Here is a 27,528-nt window from a genome sequence, read left to right as displayed (position 1 = left end):
ATTCCAAGACCTTCAACATATGTCCCAAACTGCCTTACCTAGATTTATTTCTTCTTACTCCTCAACAGTAACTTTCAAATCCAGCCAAACTGGTTTATTCACCATTCATTCCCTGATAGTGTCTTATAGCTTGGACTAGAGGGTATGGATAGAAATGGAAAGACATAGAAACAGATCCAAATGATGAATTGGATGGGAGGGCTGACAGAAAGGAACAAATCAAGGATGTTTCCTTGGTTTTGGTTTGATGGATGAGTTCTTATGGAGAAGGAGGGAGTTTAGACAGAATTCCATTTGGGACATGTTGGGATGCCTGCAATATTTCCAAGTAGGGATGTCACATAGATACATAGATAAACATTTAAAATAACAGATATAGGTAAGGTAACTTAAGGAAGTGTTTTTAGAGAAAGGAAGCAAATAGAGGATAAGGTTCTGAGACAATCTCTTAGAGGTTAGATAGAGAATGAGTCAGCAAAGAAAGACAAATAGTGGTCAGTGAAAGAGGAAAACAAGCAGAGTGGAGTTTCATGAAAGCAAAAGAAATGTGTTTTTAAGTGGGGAAAAGTGGTCAACGTTTTTTAAATTTTTTTTTTTATAAGAAAGAAGTGGGAGGGTGAGAGGGAAAGAGAGAATCTCAAGAAGGGGGCCTCACAATCACAACCCTGAGATTATGATCTGAGCTGAAATAAAGAGTCAGATGCTTAACTGAGCCACCCAGGTGCCCCATGGTCAATCATTTTGAATGTTATTTACTGAAGCACCAAGTAATAGAAGCTTTGTTCACTGACCATTGTACTTGGCCACTGTGAACTGATGGTAAATTCAGTGTAGGTGGAGGACAGCTTCCAGACTGGATCAGGTTGAGGAGGTTATAATGTTGATAAGGAACTACCATTTGAGAAGTTTTGCCATGAAGGGAAACAGGAAAATAAAGTGATAGTGGGCAAGAAAATAAAATTCTTGGTTTTTATTTGGGAGTTATTATATCAAGTTTATATGCTGATGGAGTGAGCCATGAAGAAAGAGAAAAACTGAAGAGGTACAAATTATAAAGGAGGTAAAATTTTGAATGGGATCCAGAGCACAAGAGAGAAATGAGTCTTTAATACATCAGGGACACTTCTCCATTTATAGCTAGAGGGCAGATGGTAAAATATGGTAAACACAGGTAGGTTTGTAAATTTGGTAGTAGAAACATGAAAGCATTTTCCTATGTTTATTCTGTATTCTACAGAAGTTTGAAGTGAAATTACTAACCCAAACTGGTAATTTGATGGTACACCCATATCTCATTTGATTACTTTTTTTTTTTAAAGAGATATTTCTTTTAGAGAGATAGCACATGCATGAGAGTTTGGTGGGGGTGGTGAAGAGGGAGAGAATCGCAAGCATATTTCCTGCTGAGTGTGGAGCCCAATGTGGGACTCAGTCTCAAGACCACTGAGATCACGACGTGAGCTGCAGTCATGAGTCAGACACTTAACTGAGTGAGCCACCCAGGTGTCCCTTTTCTTTCTTTTTGATTTCCTTGAAAGATCATTGGAATGAGCAGAGCCATCCATCCCCCAGCTTCCAGTGCTACTGTCCTCCTTCATTCCACCACTTCTCCCACTCTAATGGCCATGGCCATTCTTGGCATCCCCTGTGAGTGATGGTATCTCATCACAGCAGACCATAGAAATAATGAGCTTTAAGCACACGAAAAGATGGAGGAGCACAAGAAGATCAACAACTGTTTTGAAGAGTTAAGGGAACAATTAAAAGAACTTACCAATCAGTATGAAAAGTCCGAAATGATCCAAAGGACCCAAATCTGGGCAAACTATGGATGAAGTACTTAAGAACTTAACTGAAGAAAAATTTTGTTGTTAAACGAACCAAGATAGGTTGTTGGATGTCATTGTTAGCTTGAAAAAAGTAAGCTGAAGCCAGGAACGAGAGTTGTTTTGGCTGTGACTACATTGATACTTGCCAAGATCCACTGGTTTATGCAGGTCTCATAAGGACATAGGGAATATTTCTTTTTGTGAAGTAGAGGGGTCAGTGGAAGGGTCAGAACAAATGAGAGAATTCAGAGGAATAGAACTACCTTTTACAAACCTAGAATTGTATCAGTATAGGGATATTTCCAAAAGGCTGTTTGTTACAGGGCTAGTAGTTAAGAAAAACACTAATAGCAAGAGCTGCTGTTAGCCAACTGGAATGCAATTTCTTAAATGTAGCATACAGTTCTGTTGTAGACAAGTACATTGGTGAAAGTGCTCATTTGATCAGAGAAATGTTTACACCAGGAATCATCAGTCATGCATCATTTTTATAGATAAAAAAAGATGCCATTGGTGGAAACTTGTTTCCTGGAAGTACTTCAGCTGATAGATCAGAAAACTTTATGGAGTTATGCAATGGGTGGATATGATACTCTGCACAGTTAAAATAATCATGGCTACAAACAAGTACAGTGGATCCTGCTTTGCTGTCTCCAGATAAATAGGAAAGATACACATTATGTATAAGCAAGGTTAGCTATCTTGAAAATCTGTGGAGGTAACATTACAAAGCCTGATTAAATAGATTATTAGAAGCATATACAAAGCCTTCAAATGACTCCAATGGAGCAGACCTGAAAAACGTTTGCACTGAAGCAGGCATATTTACAATTCATGCTGATCATGAGTCTGTAGTATAGAAAGACTTCATGAAAGCAATCAGAAGTAACTGATTTTAAGTAGCTAGAGTCTAAATTGGACTACAAACCTGAATTCTAAAAAGATAGAACATAAGATGAATTACAGGGGGTTTTTTTTTGTTGTTATTTTTTTTTTTTTTAAGATTTTATTTATTTGACAGAGATCACAAGTAGACAGAGAGGCAGGCAGAGAGAGAGAGAGAAGCAGGCTCCCTGCTGAGCAGAGAGCCCCATGCGGGACTTGATCCCAGTACCCTGAGATCACGACCCGAGCCGAAGGCAGCGGCCCAACCCACTGAGCCACCCAGGCGCCCCGAATTACAGGTTTTTGATGGCTACATGACACATTGACTTAATGTAAAAATCAGTGGAAAATGAATGCAGTGGCAATAATCTTATTAAGTGTATATGAATTTAAAACAAAATAGTAAAAATACATAGTTTGTAATAGATGTAGAAGTAAAAGATACGGTACAAATAGAAAAGACAAGAGGGGGAAATTAAGTATACTGTTGACAAGGTCTAAAAGTGCTTGTGAAGTGATATTATTTGAAGGTAATTTGTGATAAAGATGCATATTGTAAACCCTAGAGTAACCACTAAATATCAAAATTAAAAATTAAAAGAAATAGCTAATAACTAATAGAAGCAATAAATTGGAATTATTTTTTTTTAAATCAACCCAATAGAATGCAAGGAGAAAAAAGAACAGATATCAAATTGGACAAATAAAAAATAGCAGGAGCCTAGATTTAAACCCAAATCATACTGGTAATTACATTAATCAATGATTTAAACATAAAAAGGCACATTATCAAATGTAATGAAAAGGCGAGAACCAAGTACATGCTATTCACAAAGAACCAACTTTAAATATAAAGATGAAGATAGGCTAAAAGCAAAAGGGTGGAAAAATCATGTATAATGGAAATGCCAATCAGTAAGTTGGGAGTGGCTGTATTAATATCAGGAATATTACCAATGATAAAGGGAGACATACATAAATAACAAAAAGCAATTCATCAAGAAGACACACCATGCACCTAGTATCAGTTTTGAAATACATGAAATATAAATAATCTAAAAGGATAAATAGATAATTACACAATTCCAGATATTTCAACACTTCTGCTAATTGACAGAACAGGAAGAATCCAAGATCCATAAATATACAGAACATTGCAATCAGCCATCTTGACCTGACATTTATAGAACACTCCAGCAAATAGCAGCAGACTATGCATTCATGTCAAGTACACATAAAATAATGGTTGGTTGGCAGATGGTTATCTGCCGTCTAGTTATTTTATGCTCTTCATCAAAATGAAACATATCTTGGGCCCTAAGACAATTCTCAAGAAATTTTAAAAAATTATTCTCTGTCAATAACTTAAAACATCAGTAAAAGGAAGATCTTGTGTAATGCTATGAAAAATAGGAAACTTGAAAACAAACTGAGTCAAAGAAAAAATACAAGAGAAAATGGAAAATATTTTGTAGGGGCACCTAGCTGGCTTGGTAGAGTATGTGACTCTGAATCTCAGAGTCATGAGTTCCAAGTCCCACATTTGATGTAGAGCCTAATGAAAAGATCTGTATATATTGTAATGAATGAAAATAAAAATACATATGCAGGTAAGCTGTGATTAGAGTGAAATTTATAGCTTTGGGTTCTTCTATTAAAAAGGAAGAAAGATCTAAACCTCAGAAACTAGAAAACAAAGGAAATTAAATTCAAGTAAAGAGAAAATAAAGTTAGAAGTGTAACAGTAGGAAAAAAATTGAAAGGGAATGCCAGTGAAGGCAAAAGCTGCTACTTTGAAAATATCAATAAAATTGATAAACCTCAATTATCAAGAGAAAAATTTAAAAGGACATAAATTACCAAAATCAGTCATAAATGGGCTATTATTTATATCCTACAGACATTTAAAGTAAGAAAGAAATATGAGGCTTATGCCAATACATAGGACTAAGAACTTAGACACAACTAATTTCTTAAAAGAAAAAAAAAAAGCCAAAACAGAAAAAAACTTATAGTTAGAAACTTGAGGTGAGATAACTTCAGTGTGAATTTTATCAAAGAAGAAATAATATAATCTTAGGCAGATTTTTTTTTTTTTTAAGATTTATTTAGTTTAGAGAGAGAGCATGTGCATGTGTGGTGAGAGGGACAAGGAGCAGACTCCCCATTGAGCATAGAGCCCGACCAGGGGGGAATCTCACAACCCAGAGATCATGACCTGAGCCGAAATCAAGAGTCAGATGCTCAACTGAGTAAGCCACCCAGGCCCCCTCACACAGATTCTTTATGAAAATAAGAGAGTGAACACTTGCCAACTACCTTCATGAGGATCCCTTTATTCTAATACCAGGACCAAAAATAGACATAAAAAAAAAAAACTATATGCCCATATTCCTTATAAATACTGACAGAAAAACCCTTCACTAGTAGCACATAGATCCAGGAAAAAGGAAAAAAAAATATTACTATATCACAACAGATTCTTCAAATTCTTATCTGAGGAATACAAAGTTAGTTTAACCCTCAAAAAAATCAATGAAATACATCATATTGACAAGATAAAGAAAAAAAAACTCATATCTCAATATATGCAGAAAAAGCATTGAACAAAATCCAACACTGACGATAAAAATTCTCAGCAAACTGGGCATAGACAAACTTTTTCAATCAGATAGAATGCATCTGAAAAAATCAAGCTAACATCACACACTTAGTGGTAAAAGAATGAATGCTTTACCCTTGGGACTGGAATAAGGCAAGAATGTTTACTCTCTTGTCTACATTGTACTGGAAGACCTAGGCAAGGCAATGAGGCAAGGAAACAAATAAAAGACATATCAGAAAGGAAGAAATAAAAGTACCTGTACTCATATATGACATTATTTATGTAGAAAAATCCCACACAATATATTTTTTAAAAAGTTACTAGACTAAGGGAATTTATAATATTGCAGGATGGGTGGCCAAGGTACAAAAATTTACTATTTCTATATACTAGCAACAAAAAGTGAAATTATTAAAATTACCACTTAAAATAGCACAGAAATAAAATATTTAGGGATACCTTTAACAAGGTATTTGTTAAGTATTGCACACTAAAAACTACAAAATAGTGTTTTGTCTACACAAACTGTTTTGTGTCTGTTTTGTGTAGACAAAACACTATTTTGTAGTTTTTAGTGTGCAGTACTTAACAAATACCTTGTTAAAGGTATCCCTTAGTATTTTATTTCTAAATGGAAAGACATACCATGTTCATAGGTCAGGAGACTCAATTTTCCTCAAAATGATCTGTAGATTCAGTGCAATATCAATCATAATCTCAGCAGAATTTTGTAAAAATTAACAGGGTTCTAAAATTTATATGGAAATAGCAAGAACCAAGAATAGCTAATACAATTTTTAGAAAAGAACACAAAGGTGGAAGAACTTAGACTATCTGACTTTAAGACTAAAAAAAAGGCCATAGTAATAAGACAGTGTGATGTTGGCATAAGGATAAATGTGTGGATTAATGAAATACTACAGTATCAGAAATAAACCCACTCTCTATATATGGTCAGTTGATTTTTGTAAGATATGCCAAGGTGGACTGGATGACAGAACAATCTTACAATTAACGTACTGGAACTACTTGTTCACCATTTGTAGAAAATAAACCTGGCCCCTCTTCATCGTACACAAATATGAACTCAAATGGATCACAGACCTAACATGAAAGTTAAAACCGTGAAAATTCTAGAAGCAAATTTAGAATATCTTAAACTTGGAAAAGATAAAGATATGTTAGATATACAATGCAAAATACCCCAGTTATAAGAGAAAAATTGATGTTGATCTTCATCAAAATTAGAAACTTATCTTTTTTTTTTTTAATTATTTATGTGACAGAGATCACAAGTAGACAGAGAGGCAGGCAGAGAGAGAGGAAGGGAAGCAGGCTCCCTGCTGAGCAAAGAGCCTGATGAGGGGCTCAATCCCAGGACCCTGAGATCATGACCTGAGCCGAAGGCAGAGACTTAACGCACTGAGCCACCCAGGCACACCAGAAACTTATCTTTTAAAGATACTTTAAGGCAGGGAGCCCTGGTGGCTCAGTCAGTTAAGTTTCTGCCTTCGTTTCAGGTCATGATTGCAGGGCCCTGGTATGGAGCCTCAGGATGGGCTCCCTGCTCAGCAGGGAGTCTGCTTTTACCTATCCCTCAGCCCCTCCCCCTGCTCATGTGTTCTCTTGCTCTTTCTCTCTGAAATAAATAAACAAATAATATCTTTAGAAAATAATTTTTAAAAAGATACTTTAAGGAAATAAAAAAGCAAGTCACAGAGTGGGACAAAATATTTGCATTTCATGTATCTGACAAAGCACGTGTATCAATTTATGAAGACCCCTTACAATTCATTAATTAAAAAAACTAAAAATTGGGGCACCTGGGTGGCTCAGTGGGTTAGGCCTCTGTCTTCGGCTCGGGTCATGATCTCAGGGTCCTGGGATCGAGCCCCACATCGGGCTCTCTGCTCAGCAGGGAGCATGCTTCTCCCTCTCTCTCTGCCTGCTGCTCTGCCTGCTTGTGATCTCTCTCTCTCTCTCTCTCTCTCTGTCAAATAAATAAAAAAAATCTTTAAAACAAAAACAAAAACAAAAAAAACTAAAAATGGGCAAAAGATTTGTACACTTCATAAAAGAAGATGCACAAGTGACCAATAAACACATGAAAAGAGGCTCAACATCATTAGTCATGAGGAAATGCAAATTAAAACCACAGTAAGATAGCACAACACTCTCACTAGAATAGCTAAAATTAAAAAGACTATGTGAAGATATATGTAAGTCAGGATTCAGATACTAGTCTTTTTTCTTTATAGCTAAATATATTCAAAGGCCAGATTTGTAAAAACATAAACATAAGAAATTTGAAAGACTGATAATACAAAGTGTTGGTGAAAAGATGGAGAAACTGGATATCACTTAGGAAAACCACTTGACAATTTTTATGAAGTTAAATATACACTTATATGCCACTGCATTGCCACTCCTACATATTTATGCAAGGGAAAAACATGCTCACAGTGAAAATTGTACATGAATGTTCATAGCAGCTTTATTCCTAATACAATAGAACGCCACGCAAAAATCAAAAGGAACAAATTACTGATTGATGCAACAACACTGATGTATCTCAGAAACCTGAGCGAAATGAGAGAATTGAGCCAGAATGAGTGAAATGAGCCAGATGTAAGAATAGGTACCGGAGGGCTCCATTTATAGTAAATTTTATGAAAGGAAAGACCTCCATTGTGATAGCAGTAATTTGGGCCTGGACTGACTTGCAAGTGGGCAAGCTACTACTAATCATTTAGAGTTTCCTTTTAAGATGAAACAATTTACTACCATCCTTGCCCTAATACAGTTCAAAACCACTTTTTGAACCACTGTCAGGGGCTTTATCATTCAAGCCCACCCAACAAAACAGAAGCCACATCAGGTATTTTAACAGTAAATTTAATATAGAGTGTTAGACTTGTATTAGAGGACTCAAAAGGAAAAAGTCAAATAGTAAGGTAATGCAGATTAAAAACAAAACCCCACAACTTTAGGAAGCAGCTACCATGCCTGCACAAAGGAGAGAATTAGAGATTATCAAAACCTAGAAGCTTGGAGGAAGGGCCCCATGGAGTGGAGACCCAGATCTCTGCCTGCCTGGCTGGTGCTAGTACTGTGGGAGCTTGAGGAAGGGCCCCCCAGAGATGGGACTCAGACCTTTGAGGAAGGGGCACCAGACAGCTGGGATTGGTATCTCTGAGAGAAGGTATGAAGCTGGTTGTGGAAGTCAAGGATAAAACAAAAAAGGCTATCACTACCAGTGGGCAGAAATGCTTACTTGGTGATGCTTACAGAAACAGCAAGAGGGGAAGGGGTCCTCTCTTGTGCCCCAATGGCAGATTCTCACAGGAAACTGACTAGTAAAGGAAAAGTGTGGTTTACAGAATCCAAGTCTGAGCATCACAAAGCATAATAACAACAGGAAATTCAGGGCTGAGAGCCAGTAGGTTACTGACCAACACAGAAGTCAAAACAAAATAGAGACCAAATAAATGAACTCCAAACAAAAACACATGGATAATTTCTGCTCGTGATTTATTGACATCAGGAGTATTGAACAAGATGCTGGGATTAAATCTTGATCAGCTCCATCACTAACTAGCAGGTAACAACATAAAGGAGCCTTAATAAGTTGTTTAACATCAAAGTTTCTCAGCTTTCTTTCTTCCTGCTTCAGGATTGTTCTAAGGAGTCTGTAAGAAAAATGTGAGTGTTCTATGCAAATGCACTAAATCATTGTTAGCACAATTATAAACATTAAAAGATAGCCATCAAACCACAAAACTATTATACACCTTAACAAATTATTAAAGTGTGTAGGGAAGTATACAGCTATGCAAATAGCACACTTGGTTAATCTCATGCTTTTCCTCTTTTTTTAAGAGTGGGGAGAGGGGCAGAGGAAGAGGGAGAAACTCAAGCAGGCTCCATGCCCAGCATGGGGCTCAACTGCACAACCCTGAGATCATAACCTGAGCTGGAACCGAGTTGAACGCTTAACTGACTGAGCCACCCAAGAGCCCCAATCTCATGCTTTTCTAATTTGGACTTCTGATGTGTGTATATCAGTAAGCTAATAAACTATTTTTATTTTTAAACTATAAGGACAAACCTGTAATTCAGAGTGGGCTCAAGTGCATCACTGCATTTTAGCCTAAGCATGGGCAATTCTCAATGGTGCATTTCCATCCAACATCAGCAGACTTATTCCACCACTAAACCATGATGCAATCTGTCATTTTGTATCTAAACGGGTGGCTCCCATATTTAGAAAGACAACTGAATGTAGACTCCCCAGGACTGGTAAAAAAGTTCAGACATACTTATTAATGCATTGTTTAAGTGTATATGATATAGATACATATGAAAAAGAACCTTTGTCCTAAGAAATAACAGCGCCAAATAGAAACAAAAACTTAACTGTAAAGAACATTACAGTACATATTTGAGAAAGAAACTAGAGAAAGATTTAAAATGATGCTTACCTCTTAATTAATGGTGGAAAGTAAGGATTCCACTCTGAATTCTTTGGAATAAGTTTTTTTCTAATTTGCACCATTAAAAATATTTCACATGTGGACATAAAGTGGAAAAATACCATGAACTTAGTGTTGTAACATCACATCGAGTCGAAATATGCAAGCACAGAAAAAGGATTTCAACAGTATTCCACAGGACTATTACCAGTGGTTCTCGACCTTAACCCAACGTCAGGATGAGCTGGAGGGCCTGTAACAACACAGATTGCTAAGCCCCACATGGGCAGTTTCTGATTCAGGAGGGCTGGACTGGGACTTGAGAACTATGCCATTCCCAGGTGCTGCTCACACTACACTCTCTTCTGACCGAGCCAAAACAGAGTGTCACGTTATAGCAGTCCCTTCACAGCAGAGTAGCACGGAAAGACGTTCACTGAACTCTAAGTCCTCAGTAGAGATTGTGAGAAGATTACTGACCAGTTACTATAAAATGCAAGGAATTAAAAGAGAACCTGTGATTATAGTGTAAAAGCACCTAGTAGGAATGGGAACTGATTAATTATTTTGAAGATGGTGGGTCAGACTGGCATACTGGAGTGAGCCTCACTGGGGTGAACCTCATAGTCATGGGGCATCAGTCCCATGGAAGGCAGAACATACCATAATCCACTTAAATGCAGCCTGAGAAAATTTCAAGCACGATGACAAGCATCAGCAGGTAATTCTTAGATGTCTACATGGATCATACCACCTCCAGTAACATTTTCTTCGAATATAAATATATAGGAAAAATTGGGGTTACCAAAGAAAATAGTAAGTTCCTATTACTACCATAAAGTATTGCTAAATACCTGCAAATACTTTTATTTTCTTTTTTTAAGATTTTATTTATTTATTTGACAGAGAGAAAGATCACAAGTAGGCAGAGAGGCAGGCAGAGAAAGAGGGGGAAGCAGGCTCCCTGCTAAGCAGAGAGCCCGATGCGGGACTCGATCCCAGGACCCTGAGATCATGACCTGAGCCGAAGGCAGTGGCTTAACCCACTGAGCCACCCAGGCACCCCGCTACAAATACTTTTAGATGATGGTGTTCACGGCAAAGAACCTACAAGGACCATTACCAAAAATAAAGTAAAATAAATATATTAAGCTTTTATTAAGTTAGTATAATTCCCAGGATGGTTAGTATATCTCCATCACAAATCATGGTACTTGTTTATGTATGTTTTTGTATTCAGTGTATGGAAAGCATGCAATACTGAGTTCTTCTATTGTACATCCTTTAAGACAACACTTTTCTGAAAATCCTCTGCGTTTTCTTTGGGGATGATTCCCCCAAAATACATTGCTTAAGGTTTTAATTTTGTTTGTGTTTTTCTTCTGAAATTCTGAAATTCCATGAATATACTGATTGTTATCTTGTAATGAGGAAAATTCTCTTGTCTTATCAGGTGACAAGTTGGCCCTTGTAAGTCTATACTCAGGCAGCGACGACATCTCCAAACTGTTTATTGCTTCTTCCTCAGAGGCAGAAGTAGAGACTGTTGAGAGACAAGAAAAAGAATCCTACTTTATTAAAATCTTCCTTTAGATGAAAATTTCATCATAATACTAGAATACTAAAGTCCACTAATTATTTTTTAAAGATTCATTTATTTGAGAGAGAGAAAGAGAGAGAGAGAGAGCAAGCACACCCGCATGGGGAGGGGCAGAGGAAGAGGGAGAGAATCTGAAGCAGACTCTGTACTGAGCATGGAACTTGATGCCAGGCTTGATCTCACAACCCTGAGATGACTGGAGCAGAAACCAAGAGTTGGATGCTCAACTGACTGAGCCATCCAGGGGCCCCCAAAGTCTGCTAATTATTAAAAACAAGTAATTATTAAAAACAAGTAATTTAAAACAAATAATTAAAAACAAGTAATTTAATAAAATGGGTTTCAAAAGCAAGATATATTTTTATTTTAATTTTTTAATGTTTAATTTTTTTAAAAGATTTTATTTATTTATTTGTCAGAGAAAGAGAGAGAGAGAGAGCACAAGCAGGGGAGCGGCAGTCAGAGGTAGAGGAAGAAGCAGGCTTCCTGCTGAGCATGGAGTCTGATGTGGAAGTGATCCTAGGACCCTGGGATCATGACCTGAGCTGAAGACAGACGCTGAACCGACTGAGCCACCCAGGTATCCCAGCAATATATATATTTTAACTAAAAGAGTTGTAAGTAGTGTTTTCCTATAAAAATGCTCAGAAATCTTTGCACATTTTTTATGGAAAGACATTTTTTATTGAGATACCGTTCATGTGTCATAAAATTCAGTGTTTAAAACATACAATTCAGTGTTTTTTAGTATATTCACAAGGTTATGCAATCATCACCACTATCTAATTCCAGAATATTTGTATCACCCCCAAGAGAAGCCTCATACCCATGAACAGTCATGCCTGTTTTCTTCTTCCTCTAGCCCTGGGCAACCACTGATCTATTTTTCATTCCTAAAGATTTGCCTATTTAGGAAATGAAATTATACCACACACATGTGGCCATTTATGTATGATTTCTTTCACTTATCCATGTTGCAGCATATATCAGCATTTTATTCCTTTCATGACTGAATAATTTTTCATTGTATGGATATAACCCATTTTGTTAATCCATTTATCAGCTGATGGACATTTGGGTCGTTTCCACATTTTGGCTATTATGAATTGTGCTGCTATGAATATTCACATACAAGTTTTTGTGTGAACATATGTCTGCAATCTTCTTATTTATCTCATAGTAGAACTGCTGGATCTTTAAGTAAACCACCAAGCTTTTCCACAATGACTACATCATTTTACAGTCCCACCACTGATATATTAGGATTTGACTTGCTCCACACCCTCATCAACACCTGTATTTTCCATTTTTGATTATGGCCATCCTAGTGGATGAGAGGTAATATCTCACTGTGGTTTCGATTTGCAAATTACCTACTGACAAATGATGTTGAGCATCTTCTCGTGTGTTTATTGTATATCCTCTTTGTATAAATGTCTCTTCACATCCTTTGCCCACTTTTACTTGGGCTACAGTAGTCCTCCCTTATCTGCAGTTTCTCTTTTTCTGGTCTCAGTTACAATGCAGTGAACTCTGGTCTGGAAGTAGATGATCTCCCTTCTCACAGAGCATCCAAAGGTCAGTAGTAGCCTAATGCTACATCAGAATGCCTAGTTATTAATTTCATTTTCTCTCAGTACATAGGCCTTTTATTGTTTCACATCACCAAAAGAAGGGTGAGGACAGATAACATATTTTGAGAGACAGAGACCACATTCACGTAACTCTTATTACAGTATATTGTTATATTTTATTATTATAAATATCTTACTGTACCTTATTTATAAATTAAACTTCATTATAGGTATGCATGCATAGGAAAAACAGCATATGTAAGGTTTGGTACTATGCCAGGTTTCAGGTATCTCCCAGGGGTCTTGGCATATATCCCCTGCAGATAAGGGGGGGGGAACAACTGTATTTGTCTTTTTATGCATATTTTATAACAATTTTTTTCATTGTTGAAATATGAAGAGATGACGAAGTGGTGATATGCTCAATGAACTGACTGCTATTATACTGCTCTTTTTTTTTTTTTTAAAGATTTTATTTATTTGACACAGAGAGAGAAATCACAAGTAGGCAGAGAGGCAGGCAGAGAGAGAGAGGGGAGGAAGCAGGCTCCCTGCGGAGCAGAGAGCCCGACGCGGGGCTCAATCCCAGGACCCTGGGATCATGACCTGAGCCGAAGGCAGAGGCTTTAACCCACTGAGCCACCCAGGCGCCCCTATTATACTGCTCTTAACTCATTCAGAATTACTGGAAAGAAATTAAAATAAATTCAGAAGGTAATTACTTGGAGGCTTTTTGGATTTCCATCATTGCCCTTGCCTGTCTACTCTCCCTTCCAGGAAGATAAATTTGCCTAGAACCACGCTGTAGAACCAGACCTTAGACAGCCTTGTTCTGAACCACAGGATTCTACCCTACAGCCACAGTTGAACAGACTACAGGTTGTTAGTAACTGATCTCAAAGAAATCAATCTACCATGGAGGCCAACAATCCATGCCATTTGAAAACAAGAGTTAGCCCAATCAGTGTCCTCTCTCTGAAGTTAGAACTAAGAAGTAGTGAGAAACAAAACTGAAAGGGTACCATGAAGCTTGTCATGACAGGCCAAAGTCATAAAGAAATACTGGAGGAGAAGAGAGAAAGAGAGAGAGAGAAAAGTTGGTTTTTAAAGTTGGTGTGTAGTGGGGCTCCGTAGCTCAGGGGTTAGAGCACTGGTCTCGTAAAGTTGGTGTGATTCCTCAGGTTTTCCAGTCTGCTCCTAGATCTTGTTTCTATGATAACTATCTCCCCCACCACTTTTTCTCAGAGTTATTTAGGTGAATCCCTGCACCTTGTAGTTAGAGTCCTTTTAGAATACTATTCATTCATTTTCTATTTAAAATGCTTAAGCTGAACTGCAGAACACTAAAACTTTAGGGTAGCTATTAAAGACATTGAATACTAAGTCATCCAAGGCAGATAATGTGATGAATTAAAGAAGTGTCATAATTACAGAGTACAGTGAGGGAAAAAGGAAATTAGGTTGTCCAGGCAAAACTGAAAAAAGAACTTCCTGTTGGGGATGTACCATCCATGTTCTGTTAATCAAAGGGTAAAAAGAGACAATAGGAAGGAAACTTTTTCATGAATGAAGGCAGCTAAAGACTAGTTAATGACAACTAATATGTCTAAGTGGGGACGTAATTTAAAGAGAAACAAGCTCTACTCACCAGAAAACAGAAAAGGTTAAACATGAATATCTAGATCTATGAATTTGAAAAAGAACAACAGAAAGGACCCAGAGTAGTAAGAAGGAAAGAAATCAGTGAAATACAGAACCAAAACACTATAAATGTTTAGAAACCCAAACTTAGTTCTTCAAAAGGATTAATAAAATAGATACAACCCTAACCAGACTAATTAAGAAAGAAAAGATGAAAATGAACAGAAGAGCAACAACAGAACAGATATAACCGAGTATTTAAAATAAATGAATGTTATGAAAGTTACATACTTAAAAATCAAAATGAAATGGATTAATCCATAGAAAAATATAAGATGCCATAATTGGCACAGAAAATTTAAAAAGATTAACATAGATGATTTTAAAGGTAGGTTCTACGTGCTTTTCAAGAACAGTAAGTTCTAATCATATACAAGTTGTTCCAGGAAAAGAGGAAAAGAGAAAAAGCTGCTCAGCATATTTTATGAATCTAGTATATTCTTCATCCCAAAACTAGGTAAGAACAATGTGATTAAAAAAGAAGAAGAAGAAAGAAAAACCCTTGTGAGCCCATTTACTTACGTTTGTTTGGAAGTCCTAAAAAAATATTAGTTAACTGAATCCACAAACATATTTTACAAATATATTAAAGCATTTATTCCAAAAAATGCAAGGATAGGTCAAGATCCCCAAACCTATCAGTGCAATTTACCACATGATTAGATTCCTGTACTCACTCTCAATTGGTTTTGCTTTCTACTTTTTAAGAAAATGAAAGCTATCATCAGAGAACTTGCATTTGGTCCCTTCACCATTTTTTTTTTACCTTATCTTTTAACATCTGTACCCATACATTCTGCCTTCCTAACTACTTACATAGGTGAACTATTCACTCTAAAGCCAGTTCCTCCATTTAGGGACCAGATCCTCATACTCCAAGGAATCACTCCAGCAGTGCTCCCCTATACCCTTCATCATCAACTCTTCACTTCTATAAGCAAAAAAAAATGTTATTTCTCCCACTTTAAAAAAGCCAAAATCACTTCTCTTGGCCCTGCTTACCTTGCCAGTTATCATCCTGCTTGTTTTCTCCCTCTGTAGCAAAACTTCTTCGTAGTTTTCTATTACCGTTTAATCCCTCTTCTCTCATTCCACCTTAAGCCCTCTCCAATTGGGCATTTGTTCCATCACTGCACCAAAACTTCTCTTTTCAAGGTCACGGATGATCTCTATATTACTAAATTCAACAGCCCATGTTCATCTTATCTGATTCATCAGAAATATTCCTTCTTGATACACTTATCGAACTTCATTTCCAGGACACCACATTCTACCCACCTATATGATCCTCTTTTATCTTCTTGGCAAATACTTCCTCCAACTGTTTAATGTTGGTGTTTCCCAGGGCTCAGTCCTTGGCACTCTTCTCTCTCTACACTTCTCTTGGTGATCTCATCCAGTCTTATGGCTCTGAGAATCACCTATACACCTATGACTCCTAAATTCCTATCTTCAAGTGACGTTATTTCCATAATCCAGATGTACATTTATATCCTACTTCCTACTCATTTTCTCCACTTCAGTGTCTCAAACTCAACATGTTCAAAACTCCATCTGTACTTATCAAACTCCACATTGCCCCAAACTGAGCTGCCAATATTGCCTTCAGACCTCTTCCACCTGAGGCCTTTCCTACCTCAGTTGATAGAAACCTTAGCCTTCCAGATGTCTGAAGCAAAAACTTGGGGATCACATTTAAAAAAAAAAAAATGGAATCATTCTTGAGTTCTTTTTTCTCATATTTCACATAAAATCTGCCCAAATATATCTGGAATAAAACAATGTCCACTCCCTCCACTGCTCCCATCTCATCTAGCTGCTATCACCTCTAATACCACACGCCCAGAGGAAGACTCTGCTTCTGTGCTTGCCTCCCTACAGCTTGTCCTCAATGAGGCAGCCAGAGTGATTCCTTTAAAATGTCAATTAATGTCACTCCCCTGCTCCAAAGTCTGTAATGATTTCACCACTCAGAGTAAAGCCAAAATCCTTACAATGGTGTAAACATTTCACTAGGCCTGCCTGTCACCTCTCGCTCTGCTCCAGACACACTAGCCTCCTTGCTGTTCCCTGTGTAAAAAGGGCCGAAATGTATTTGCTCTGCTCATTCCTCTGCCTCAACACTCTTTTCCCAGATATCTTTGGCTGATTCCTTTATCTCCTCCGTTCTCAAACTTCACCTTTTCAATGAGGCCTACCTTGACTACACTATTTAATCCTATATCCCATCCTCCAGCGCCCTGAACTCTTGATCTCCCTTATCCTGTTTCATTCCTTTTTTATAACCCTTATTACCTTCAAATATTTATTATGTTCCCTTCCTATGCAAACTCCTTGAGGCCAGACATCTTTGCTTTTTTCACTGATAAATCCCAAGCTTTTATAACAGTGGCTGGAACTTAGCAGGTACCCAAAAACTATTTGGTGACTTAATCAATAAAAGAGACATATGCAAAAAGATACCCCCCAAAAGCCTTTAATAAAGTTTAGCCCTACTTATAATGATTTAAAAAATAGCAAGCTCCCTTATCATGGTGAAAGTTACATAGCACAAACCTACAAATTTTATACCTAATGGAGAAATTTAAATGTATTCCCCTTTAAAATTGGGAACATGACAAGATATCCCACTATCACTACTACTTAACAGCACTAGAGGACCTGGCTAATGTTATAAGAAAGAAGAAGACTGGTGAGAGGTTAGAAAGGGAGTGACAAAGCTATCATTTGCAAAGGATAGAAAAATCTGTAGAACAAACTATTAAACCATTAAGATAATTTGGCATGATTACTGGATAAAGATCAAGCTGTAAAAATCAAATTAATTTCTCTAACCAAAATCACTAATGAAAATATAATTAGCAAGTATTTATAATAACAAAAATAAATATTAAACATTAACTTAATAAAAAATGTAGAAAGTCTCCACTAAGAAAACCTTAAAATGAAAACATTCCATGCTCTATGATTTTGGTTTGCAATTACTTTATATTAAAAAGATATAAATCGGGGCGCCTGGGTGGCTCAGTGTGTTAAGCCTCTGCCTTCGGCTCAGGTCATGATCTCAGGGTCCTGGGATCGAGCCCCACATCGGGCTCTCTCCTCGACAGGGAGCCTGCTTCCCTCTCTCTCTCTGCCTGCTGTTCTGCCTACTTGTGATCTCTCTCTGTCAAATAAATAAATAAAATGTTTTAAAAAAAGATATAAATCCTCTTCAATTAATCTATATAATCCATGCATCTCCATTAAAATTGCAGATGGATTTTTATTTTATTTTTTCATTATACTGTGCTCACCACAAGTGTAGCTACCATCTGTTACCATATGATGCTATTACAATACCATTGACTCTATTCCCTATGCTCTTTTGGTCCCATGAATTAGTCATTACATAACTGGAAGCCTGAATCTCCTACTCCCCTTCACTGAGTTTGGCCATCCCCTCCACCTTCCTTTTCTCTGGCAACAATAAGTGTTCTCTACATTTGTAGGTTTGATTTCACTTTTTGTTTGTTTGTTCATTTGGTTTTTTAGATTCTACATACAAGTGGAATAATTTGGTATTTATCTTTCTCAATATGACTTATTTCACTCAGCATAATACTCTGCAGGTCTATCCATATTATCACAAATGGCAAGATGGCATCCTTTTTAATGGTTGCATAATATTCCTGTGTGTGTGTGTGTGTGTGTGTGTGTGTGCGTGTGTGTGTGTGTGTACCACCTCTTCTTTATCCATTCATCTATCAATGGACATGAGTTGCTTCCATTTCGTGGCTATTGCAGATAATACTACAATAAACACAGGGGTACATCTATCTTTTTGAATTATTTTTTTTTGTTTTCTTTGGGTAAATAACCAGAAGTAGAAATACTGGATCATATAATAGTCCTATTTTTAATTTTTTGAAGAGCCTCCATACTGTTTTTCATAGTGGCTGCACCAATTTACATTCCTACCAATAGTGCATAAGAGTTCCTTTTTCTCCACATCCTCACTATTACTAATTTCTTGTGTTTTTCATGTTAGCTGTTCTGATAGGTGTAAGGTGATACCATATTGTGTGTGTCTTTTTTAAATTAAATTTTTTTTCAATGATCCAAAATTCATTGTTTATGCACGACACCCAGTGCTCCATGCAATACATGCCCTCCTTAACCCACCACTGGGCTCACCCAACCCCCCACTTCTCTCCCCTCCAAAACCCTCAGTTTGTTTCTCAGAGCCCACAGTCTCTCATGCTTCATCTCTGCCTCCAATTTCCCCCAACTTACTTCTCCTCTTCCATCTCCCAATGTCTTCCATGTTATTCCACCACAAGTAAGTGAAACCATATGATAAATGACTCTCTCTGCTTGACTTACTTCACTCAGCATAATCTCTTCCAGTCCCGTCCATGTTGATACAAAAGTTGGGTATTCATCCTTTCTGATGGAGGCATCATACTCCATTGTATATATGGACCATATCTTCTTTATCCATTCGTCTGCTAAAGGGCATCTTGGTTCTTTCCACAGTTTGGCGACTGTGACCATTGCTGTTATGAACATTGGGGTACAGATGACCTTTCTTTTCACTACATCTGTATCTTTGGGGTAAATACCCAGTAGAGCAATTGCAGGGTCATAGGGTGGCTCTATTTTTAATTTTTTGAGGAATCTCCACACTGTTTTCCAAAGTGGCTGCACCAGTTTGCATTCCCACCAATAGTGTAAGAGTGTTCCCCTTTCTCCACATCCTCTCCAACACTTGTTGTTTACTTTTTTATTGATTTTGACCATTCTAACTGGTGTAAGGTGGTATCTCAATGTGATTTTGATTTGAATCTCCCTGTTGGCTAATGATGATGAACATTTTTTCAGACATATTGTGGTTTTGATCTGCATTTCCCTGATGATTAGTGATGTTGAGCATATTCTAATGTGTCTGTTAGCCATCTGTATGTCTTCTTTGGGAAAATAGCTATTCAGGTCCTCTGGTCATTTTTAAGTTGGATTGTTTGTTTGGTGTTGAGTTGTGTATGTTCTTTATATATTTTGAATATTACCCCCTTATTAGATATGTTATTTGCAAACATCTTCTCCCACTCAGTAGGTTGCCTTTTTGTTTCGTTGATGGTTTCCTTTGCTGTGGAAAAGCCTTTTATTTTAGTGAAGTCCCAATAGTTTATTTTTGCTTTTGTTTCTCTTGCCTTAGGAACCACATTTAGAAAAACGTTCCTATGACTGATATCAAGGAAATTACTGCCTGTGTTCTCTTCTGGGAGTTTTAAGGTTTCAGGTCTCACATTTAGGTCTTTAATCCATCTTGAATTTATTTCTGTCTATGGAGTAAGAAAGTGGTCCAGTTTCATTCTTTTGCTTGTAGCTGTTCAGTTTTCTCAGTACAATTTACTTAGAGACTATCTTTTCCCCATAGCATATTTTTGCCTCCTTTTTCACAGATTAACCATATAAGTGTGGGTTTATTTATGGGTTTTCTAGCCTGTTCTATTGATATATGTGTCTATTTTTGTGCCAGTATCACACTGTTTTGATTACTATACTTTTGTAGTAATCTTGAAATCTGAAATTGTAATACGTCCTACTTTATTCTTCTTTCTTAAGGTTGCTTTGGCTATTTAGGCTTTTATTTTTGTGTGTGTGGATCCACACAAATTTTAGTATTATTTGTTCTAGTTGAGTGAAAATTGCTGTTGGCATTTTGATAGGAATTGCATTGAATCTGTAGGTTGCTTGTGTAGTACAGACATTTTAACAATATTAACTTTTCCAATCCATGAGCATGGCATATCTTTCCATTTGTGTCATCATCAATGCTTTTTTATTGTTCTTGTTTCTTTGTTTTGTTTTTTAAAAGATTTTATTTATTTATTTGACAGAGAGAGTGAGAGAGCAAAGGCAGGGGGAGCAGGAGAGGGGGAAGCAGGCTCTCCATTGAGCTGGGAGCCCAACATGGGGCTTGAGTCCTAGGATAGAGCCCTGCAATGGGCTCGCTGCACAGAGTCTGCTTCTCTCTCTCCCTTTGCCCCTCCCACCACCCATACTTCCTTTCTCTCAAATAAATAAAATCTTTTAAAAAAGATTGGTGATATGCCCACCTAAAAATTATATCCTAGAGAGTCATAACATTAAAAACAGTATAGTAATTGTATAAGGTCAAACAAAAGACCAATTAAATAGAATGGGAAACTAAGACAAACAATAAACAATATAGAAAAAAATATCATTTAGAAGATGGTGTTTAGAAAACTAGCTCCTTTTGTAGAGAAAAATAAGACTTGTGGAAAAAATTGAGATGGTAATCCTAACCAGAACAGACCAAAGTGGTCTCCAGAAGAATTAAGAACCTAATGTGAAAAGTAAATCTATAAAGTTAACAGAGGGAAGAAAAGGACCTCTAAAATGAAATTTCAGAAGTATGAACAATAAGGCAAAATGCTTATTGCCTAATTATATAAAATTAAGGCTTTCTGTCAAACAATACCAATAGATGACAGAATGGGAGAATATATTGCAATATCTAAAGCCAACAACTATTGTTGTTTTTTGTTTTTTTTTTTGACAGAGAGAGAGAGAGAGATATCACAAGTAGGCAGAGAGGAAGGCAGAGAGAGAGGAAGAAGGAGGTTCCCTGCTGAGCAGAGAGCCTGATGTGGGGCTTGATCCCAGGACCCTGGGATTGTGACCTGAGCCAAAGGCAGAGGCTTAACCCACTGAGCCACCCAGGCACCCCTAAAGCCAACAACTATTGTAATGGTACAATAACTCTTACACATCAACTGGAAAATGACAATTCCTATAAAAATTATAAACAGAAAACTTTCAGAAAAAAAACCTGCAAAAGGCTAATTTATATATGAAGATGTGCTCACATCCAGAGTAAGTTAAAACAAAAATAAGATGCCATTTCATTCTATCACACTGACAAAAGTTACAAATCATATAATGCTAGTTGTTGGCACGGATATGAGAATGCAGGAATCCACGTGTACTCGCAACCTGACACATCTCAAGCAAAGCATACATGTGTTTCATTACATAGCAATTTTATCCATGGGTATAGATCTCTGAGAAATGTCCACACAGGTCCTTACGCTCTGGAGCACATACAATGATTTTCACTGTGGTATTAGTGGCAGGGAGTTGGAGGCTATGCAAGTTAGGTGTTCACTGCTGAGAGGGTAAGTAAAATGTGGGGAATGTATATGAATATTGTGGAGCAGTTTGAAGCAATGTCCACAAAGCAACCATAAGAGATAGATCTTAACTGCCATTTACATATATTTTAGGGGCACCTTGGTGGCCCAGTCAGTTGGGCATCCAACTCCTTATTTCTGCTCAGGTCATGATCTCAGGGTCATCAGATTAAATGGCGCATCAGACTCCGCACTCAGTGGGGAGTCTTCTCCAGATTCTCTCTCTCCCTCTTCCTCTGCCCCTCCCCCGACTCACGTGGGCTCTATTGCTTTCTCTCTCACTTGCTCTCTAAAAAATAAATCTGAAAAAAAAATACAATTTATGTATATTTTAAAAATAAATGAGCAGGAAACAATGCACAATTTGCAAAAAATCATGTACAAATAAAAACACAAATTAAACACTTTGGAATGGTTACCTATGGGAGGAGGAGAACAGGAGTGGAGAAAGGAGATATGTGGAGACTGATCATCTTTTTTCTTTTTTTAAAAGATTTTATTTGAGGGGCGCCTGGGTGGCTCAGTGGGTTAAAGCCTCTGCCTTCGGCTCGGGTCATGATCCCAGGGTCCTGGGATCGAGCCCTGCATCTCATCAGGCTCTCTGCTCAGCGGGGAGCCTGCTTCCCTTCCTCTCTCTCTGTCTGCCTCTCTTGCCTACTTGTGATCTCTGTCTGTCAAATAAATAAATAAAATCTTTAAAAAAAATAAAATGAAAGATTTTATTTGAGAGAGAGAGAGAGAGAGAGCGAGCATGCACAAGTGGGTGGGAGAGGCAGAGGGAAAGGGAAAAGCAGACTCCCCCTTGGGCAGGGAGCCCAATGCAGGACTCAATTAGGACCTCAATCCCAGGACCTTGAGAAAATGACCTGAGCCAACGGCAGATGCTTCACAACTGATTATCCAGGGACCCCCAAAACTAATCATCTTCTAACACACTGTGCAATGTACTTATGCTTACTGTCTATCTTCACTATTATGTAAGCTTCACAAGAGCAGGAGTCTTCACAGCTACCTCAGTAAAATTCTTCACTCTTATATCCCAAGTACCAAGAAAAATACCCAGCATGTGATAGGCATTCAAATTTTGCTGAATTAATATATAAAGAAGGGGGACTTGCTTAACCCATTTGTGATAAGACATCTAAAAAACAAGAATAGATGTATAGAGGAATATGACCAATCCAACTGGAATAGGGGTTATGGATTATAAAGCATTAATGCATTAATGATTTCACCTGGCTCTAAGAGCTAGGAAGCACCATATGCAGCTAGAATTTAGCAGTATGGTGGGGTAGGTCTTGGAGACATGGCCCCTACCCTCAAGGATCCACTATCAAGAAGCACACAATTTCAGCATCAAGTTATGTATGAGTAGTTCTGAAAAAAAAGCATTTTTAAATATGAGTGCACTAAATTTTCTTTACCTGTGTCAGACTCAAATAGATCATCAGAAGATTAAAATTGTTGGTAATTGACTTGATCGAACATAGAAATGCATCCTGCTAGTACAACTTAGTAAAAGTTAACTTTTCAGCCACATTCAAATGAAAATGAAATGGCATAATTACATATTCTATATTGAGAACACATACCTCTTCTCTATAACTTCTCATTATTGGAAATTAGCAGGATATATTGAATGTCCTCTTTCCTTATAGGTCAATAATTTTTTTACAAATTGAATTTTTTAAAGATTTTTATTTATTTGAGAGAGAGAGAGTATAGGCAGGGGGAAGGGCAGAGGGACAGGGAGAAGCAGACTCCCCACTGAAGCAGGGCTCAATCCCAGGACCCAGAGATCATTACATGAGTCAAAGACAGACACTTAACTGACTGAGCCACCCAGGCACCCCTAAGTTTTAAAAAAATTATCACAAATACATATTAATAACTTAAATCCATTTTTCATTCTTCTACACATTATAAAACAACTATGGCTTTATGGCCCCATGACATTTCCACTATAGAAAATTGTCCTTAACATAGTAGCCATAGTAACATGTTTCATTGGTACGCCAATTCTAAGATGCTGTAAGCTACATTTTTATTTCCTACAAATCTTCTTTCACTGCAGTTTCCTCTTCATTGAATTAATGACATTTCTCCAGGGAAGTGTAAATAACACCAAAACAAAGGGGTCATTACTCAGCTCTGAGTTTCAGTATATGTGCTACTGAAACAAGAACAGCTCTGAGTTTTAAAGTTGACTCAAAAAAATTAATAGTCTCCAGAGCAGGCTTTGTTGAGAAGAGGGATTCCAAGCTCTTTTTAAATAACAGACTCAAGCTTGGATGTCTGAGTGTAAAATTTTGATATGGTAGAGGTAGTGACAGCAGCATCAGCTATCTCTGGGAGCTTGCCAATATGTAGATGCTCAGGGCCCCACCCACTGAATAAGAACCTGTACATTAACAATATTCCCCAGGTGAATCATATGCACATTAAAGTGGGAGAATCACTGAATTAATGTACTAGTGGAAAACTGGGGAGAGTCACTTCTTCCATTATAAGAGCAAAACAAAGTGTGTTTATATGTAGGTAGGTTTTATGGTAGAAAATGATCAAGAACCAGTCTGATGGTTTCTATTATTTGTCTTTCAAAGTTTTCATCCCTTTACCAACAATAGGAAGAATGGAATAAGTCTCATTCATTCATTCATTTAATAAGTTAAAATGAGTGCCCATAATGTGGGAGGCAATTTTAGTCTGTTCCAGTCATCTAAACCTGGGTGGTTTTTGGCGTGTTTTTGGCACTCCTTTCCTTAATTTCAAAAATCTTGCCTTTTGCAAAATGTGTCCAAATCAAATTAAATTAATTGAATGACTTTAAATGCAATAATTTCAATGACACTATGCTAGGGACAGCCTGTAGATTAAGTGCATTTTAAAATGACAAACGAGGGGCACCTGGGTGGCTCAGTGGGTTAAAGCCTCTGCCTTCGGCTCAGGTCATGATCTCAGGGTCCTGGGATGGAGCCCCGAATCGGGCTCTCTGCTCAGCAGGGAGCCTGCTTCCCCCCTCTCTCTCTGCCTGCCTATCTGCCTACCTGTGATCGCTGTCTGTCAAATAAATAAATAAAATCTTTAAAAAAATAAATAAAATGAAAAACCATATTGGTACTAAAATGTAAATACATAATTAGAAGATAACAGTGAATTTGAAATAGGAATATTCTTCCTAAAGACTACTTAAAAGCATTAAGTATACATTTAATATATATTATGCAACATACCGTGTGCTAGGTCCTCTGCTAGACATTTCACATAAAAATATGCATGAAATAATCTCTAGAAAATGATCTGATATACAGGACTGGCCTTAAGGGAGAGGGCTGGTGCACAGTCACACAGACCCAGTGCTAGGGAGGAACTTGCATTTTATTTAATGCTCTACTGTCATAGTCTTGAAATTCCCAAAATTTTATCTTGTAAAGGTGAAGTGTTAAGAACATGAAATCTGATGAGAGAATGGACGATGTGTGAGCAGAGGAGAAACACACCAAAAAAAAAGGCGAGGGGGCTTTATATTTTAGTACCTTAATTGGCCCTTTCCTGCTTTTGAAAAAGGGGCCCTGCATTTTATTCTGCACTGGGCTGGCCCACTTATGTGGCTGGTCCTGATGATGGTCAACTAGGTCTATGTGTAGATATTGTGGTAGACGGAGAATGGAGTCAGTACCTATGAAAGGGTCAGTGACAACTTCAGAGGAGAAATGAAACCTCAGAGGCTCTGAAGGACAAAGTGGGTTTTGTCAGGTGACAAGTGTACTCCAGAAAGGCAAAGCCAAGGAAGAAGCAGCACTCTTACATAAACGTATAGATTTATATGTGTACACTCATTTCCTCTAAGTTAAAAAAAAAAAAAGCGTCCTTGAGTTTTTGCATACCTGCGATATATTGGCTTATAAAAATGTTCATTTATCTGTGTCTTCGGCACAAATTCCATTTCCCGGGGAAGCTCACCACCTGGCAGAGCACACTTGGGGAAGAGAAAGTACAAGGATGCGCGAACATGCCCTCGGTTTCTAATTTTACCTGGGTTCGTGCCTCTCGCCCAAGCCGGGAAAGTGGTTTGGGAGCTTTCTGACCGGTCGGGGATGAAGGTTTCAATCTCGTTGTTCTGGGGAAACAGGGGTGGCGGGGGGGGTTCCTCCTCGAAGTAGCTCCAGTTGACATTGCCGCAGAGTTTTACTATTTCCTTCAGGAGGTGCCTGCCACACAGCCTCCTAGCTCTGCTGATTTCGCTCAGCTCCCGGGAGAACCTGACTAACAGGAGCCCCAGCCACAGCAGACACACGCAGAGGAGCCGCGGCATCCCTGGACCCCCGCCGCCAGGTCGGCCGCGCGGTCTAACTGCCGCGGACCCCGTACCTCCCGGCACCCGTGCTCGTGCCCGCGCCCGCCCGCTCCGAGCCGCGCACGCGCGCCTGGCGGGCTGGCGAGCGCGTGCGCACCTCGCGAGAACGCCGAGGCGCGAGGCGGGAGGCGCGAGGTGCGAGATGGCGGTGAGCCGGATTCTGGCGCTTCCCCGGGCCCTCAGAGCATGGTAGGTAGTAGCGTTCTTTAGTTCTTAAAAAATCCTTGATTCGTTTTCTTTGCCCGCCCCTCTAAGGAGGCGCATCCGCGACCCCTGCGGCCCTCGTTAATCGGTAAAATCCTACCAGCGGAGTGCATTTCCCGCCCTTTTGCCTGGTTGGTAACGGGGCGTCGCTTCCTCAGACACAGCTTCTCTCTCTCTCTCTCACAGCTTCCCTCTTGGTGTACCTTGCGGGAGGTTTGTTCACGTTTGTTCGTGTGCTTGTTTGACAACCTCTTCCCAGCCCCTCGAGTCCCTAAGCACCCTGCAGGCACCGCCGGCTGGTGTTTGCTTCCCAGGGCAGCTCGGGGCCCCGCGCGCCGTCGGCTTCGGAGGGGCTGGAGCCTGGACGCACCTGGAACGTGCGCTCCTCAGCCCGCTTCACAGCGCGCTCGGGAGATCCCGCGCACTCCTCGGGGAGAAATGGGCCGGAGCCTCGGCCTCGAGCCCCGGGCAGTAGCGGGCATGCTGACCTGCTGCCGCGGTAGAGGGGACAGGACTGTCTGTAACTGGCTTGTGACAGCGACCCCGCGGGGGTTTGCTTCTAAGAATCCTAGTATTTTGCTAAACCAGGGGGTAAGAGATGAGGAAGTGCCCCGCGCTGGGGGCGGGTCGCTTGGTCATTTGGGACGAGAGCGGACAGGTGCGTTGCTCGGGAGGACGCACTAGCCGCCGCCAGGGGGGAGTCGGGGGCCGCTGGGGAGGAGGCGCGATCGCCGCGGGGGCGGGGAGCCGGAGCGCAGCACAGTCCCCGGCGCGCTGCCCTGTGGTGTCCGTGTGGTGCCCTCTACTGCACCTTTCTGCCGTCCGCCTCCGGGTCTTTCTCCGTGGCCCGTTTCCCCAGCCTTGCCCTGCTGTCCCGTGGCACCCAGAAGCGCTGTTCAGTGAGCTCCAAAGGCCCGCGTGATTTCATTAGCACAATGTCATCTCCTTCCTTAAAAGAGTAACTGTCCAAACTATGGTCGCTGTAACCAGAGCTCCATCAGGGGAGCCCTGTGGGAACGGAGAACATTCCTTATGCGGAGAGAACACTTGAAACAGTTCTGCTGGCCTCCAGTGAGGGAGGCAAGCGCCTGAATTGAGGGGA

The 27,528-nt window shown here is 39.0% G+C and overlaps 1 protein-coding gene and 1 pseudogene across 1 annotated transcript; one reads left to right on the top strand and one right to left on the bottom strand.

The window, feature by feature from the left end:
- Nucleotides 1-1,559: 1,559 nt before the first annotated feature.
- On the top strand, nt 1,560-2,419 carry LOC111153516 (annotated as a pseudogene).
- An 8,491-nt stretch (nt 2,420-10,910) lies between these two features.
- On the bottom strand, nt 10,911-26,256 carry LOC111153618 (insulin like 6). Its single transcript, XM_022512760.1, has 2 exons — nt 25,901-26,256; nt 10,911-11,334 (listed from the first exon to the last, which is right to left on the bottom strand). Exons 1-2 carry the CDS (start codon nt 26,178-26,180, stop codon nt 10,997-10,999), a joined length of 618 nt encoding a protein of 205 aa, XP_022368468.1. The 5' UTR covers nt 26,181-26,256; the 3' UTR covers nt 10,911-10,996.
- Nucleotides 26,257-27,528: the final 1,272 nt, after the last annotated feature.

Source organism: Enhydra lutris, unplaced genomic scaffold (assembly GCF_002288905.1).
Source record: "Enhydra lutris kenyoni isolate GAN:26980312 unplaced genomic scaffold, ASM228890v2 scaffoldscaffold33, whole genome shotgun sequence".
Taxonomy (NCBI): domain Eukaryota; kingdom Metazoa; phylum Chordata; class Mammalia; order Carnivora; family Mustelidae; genus Enhydra; species Enhydra lutris.
This window is presented reverse-complemented; position numbering and strand designations above follow the sequence as displayed.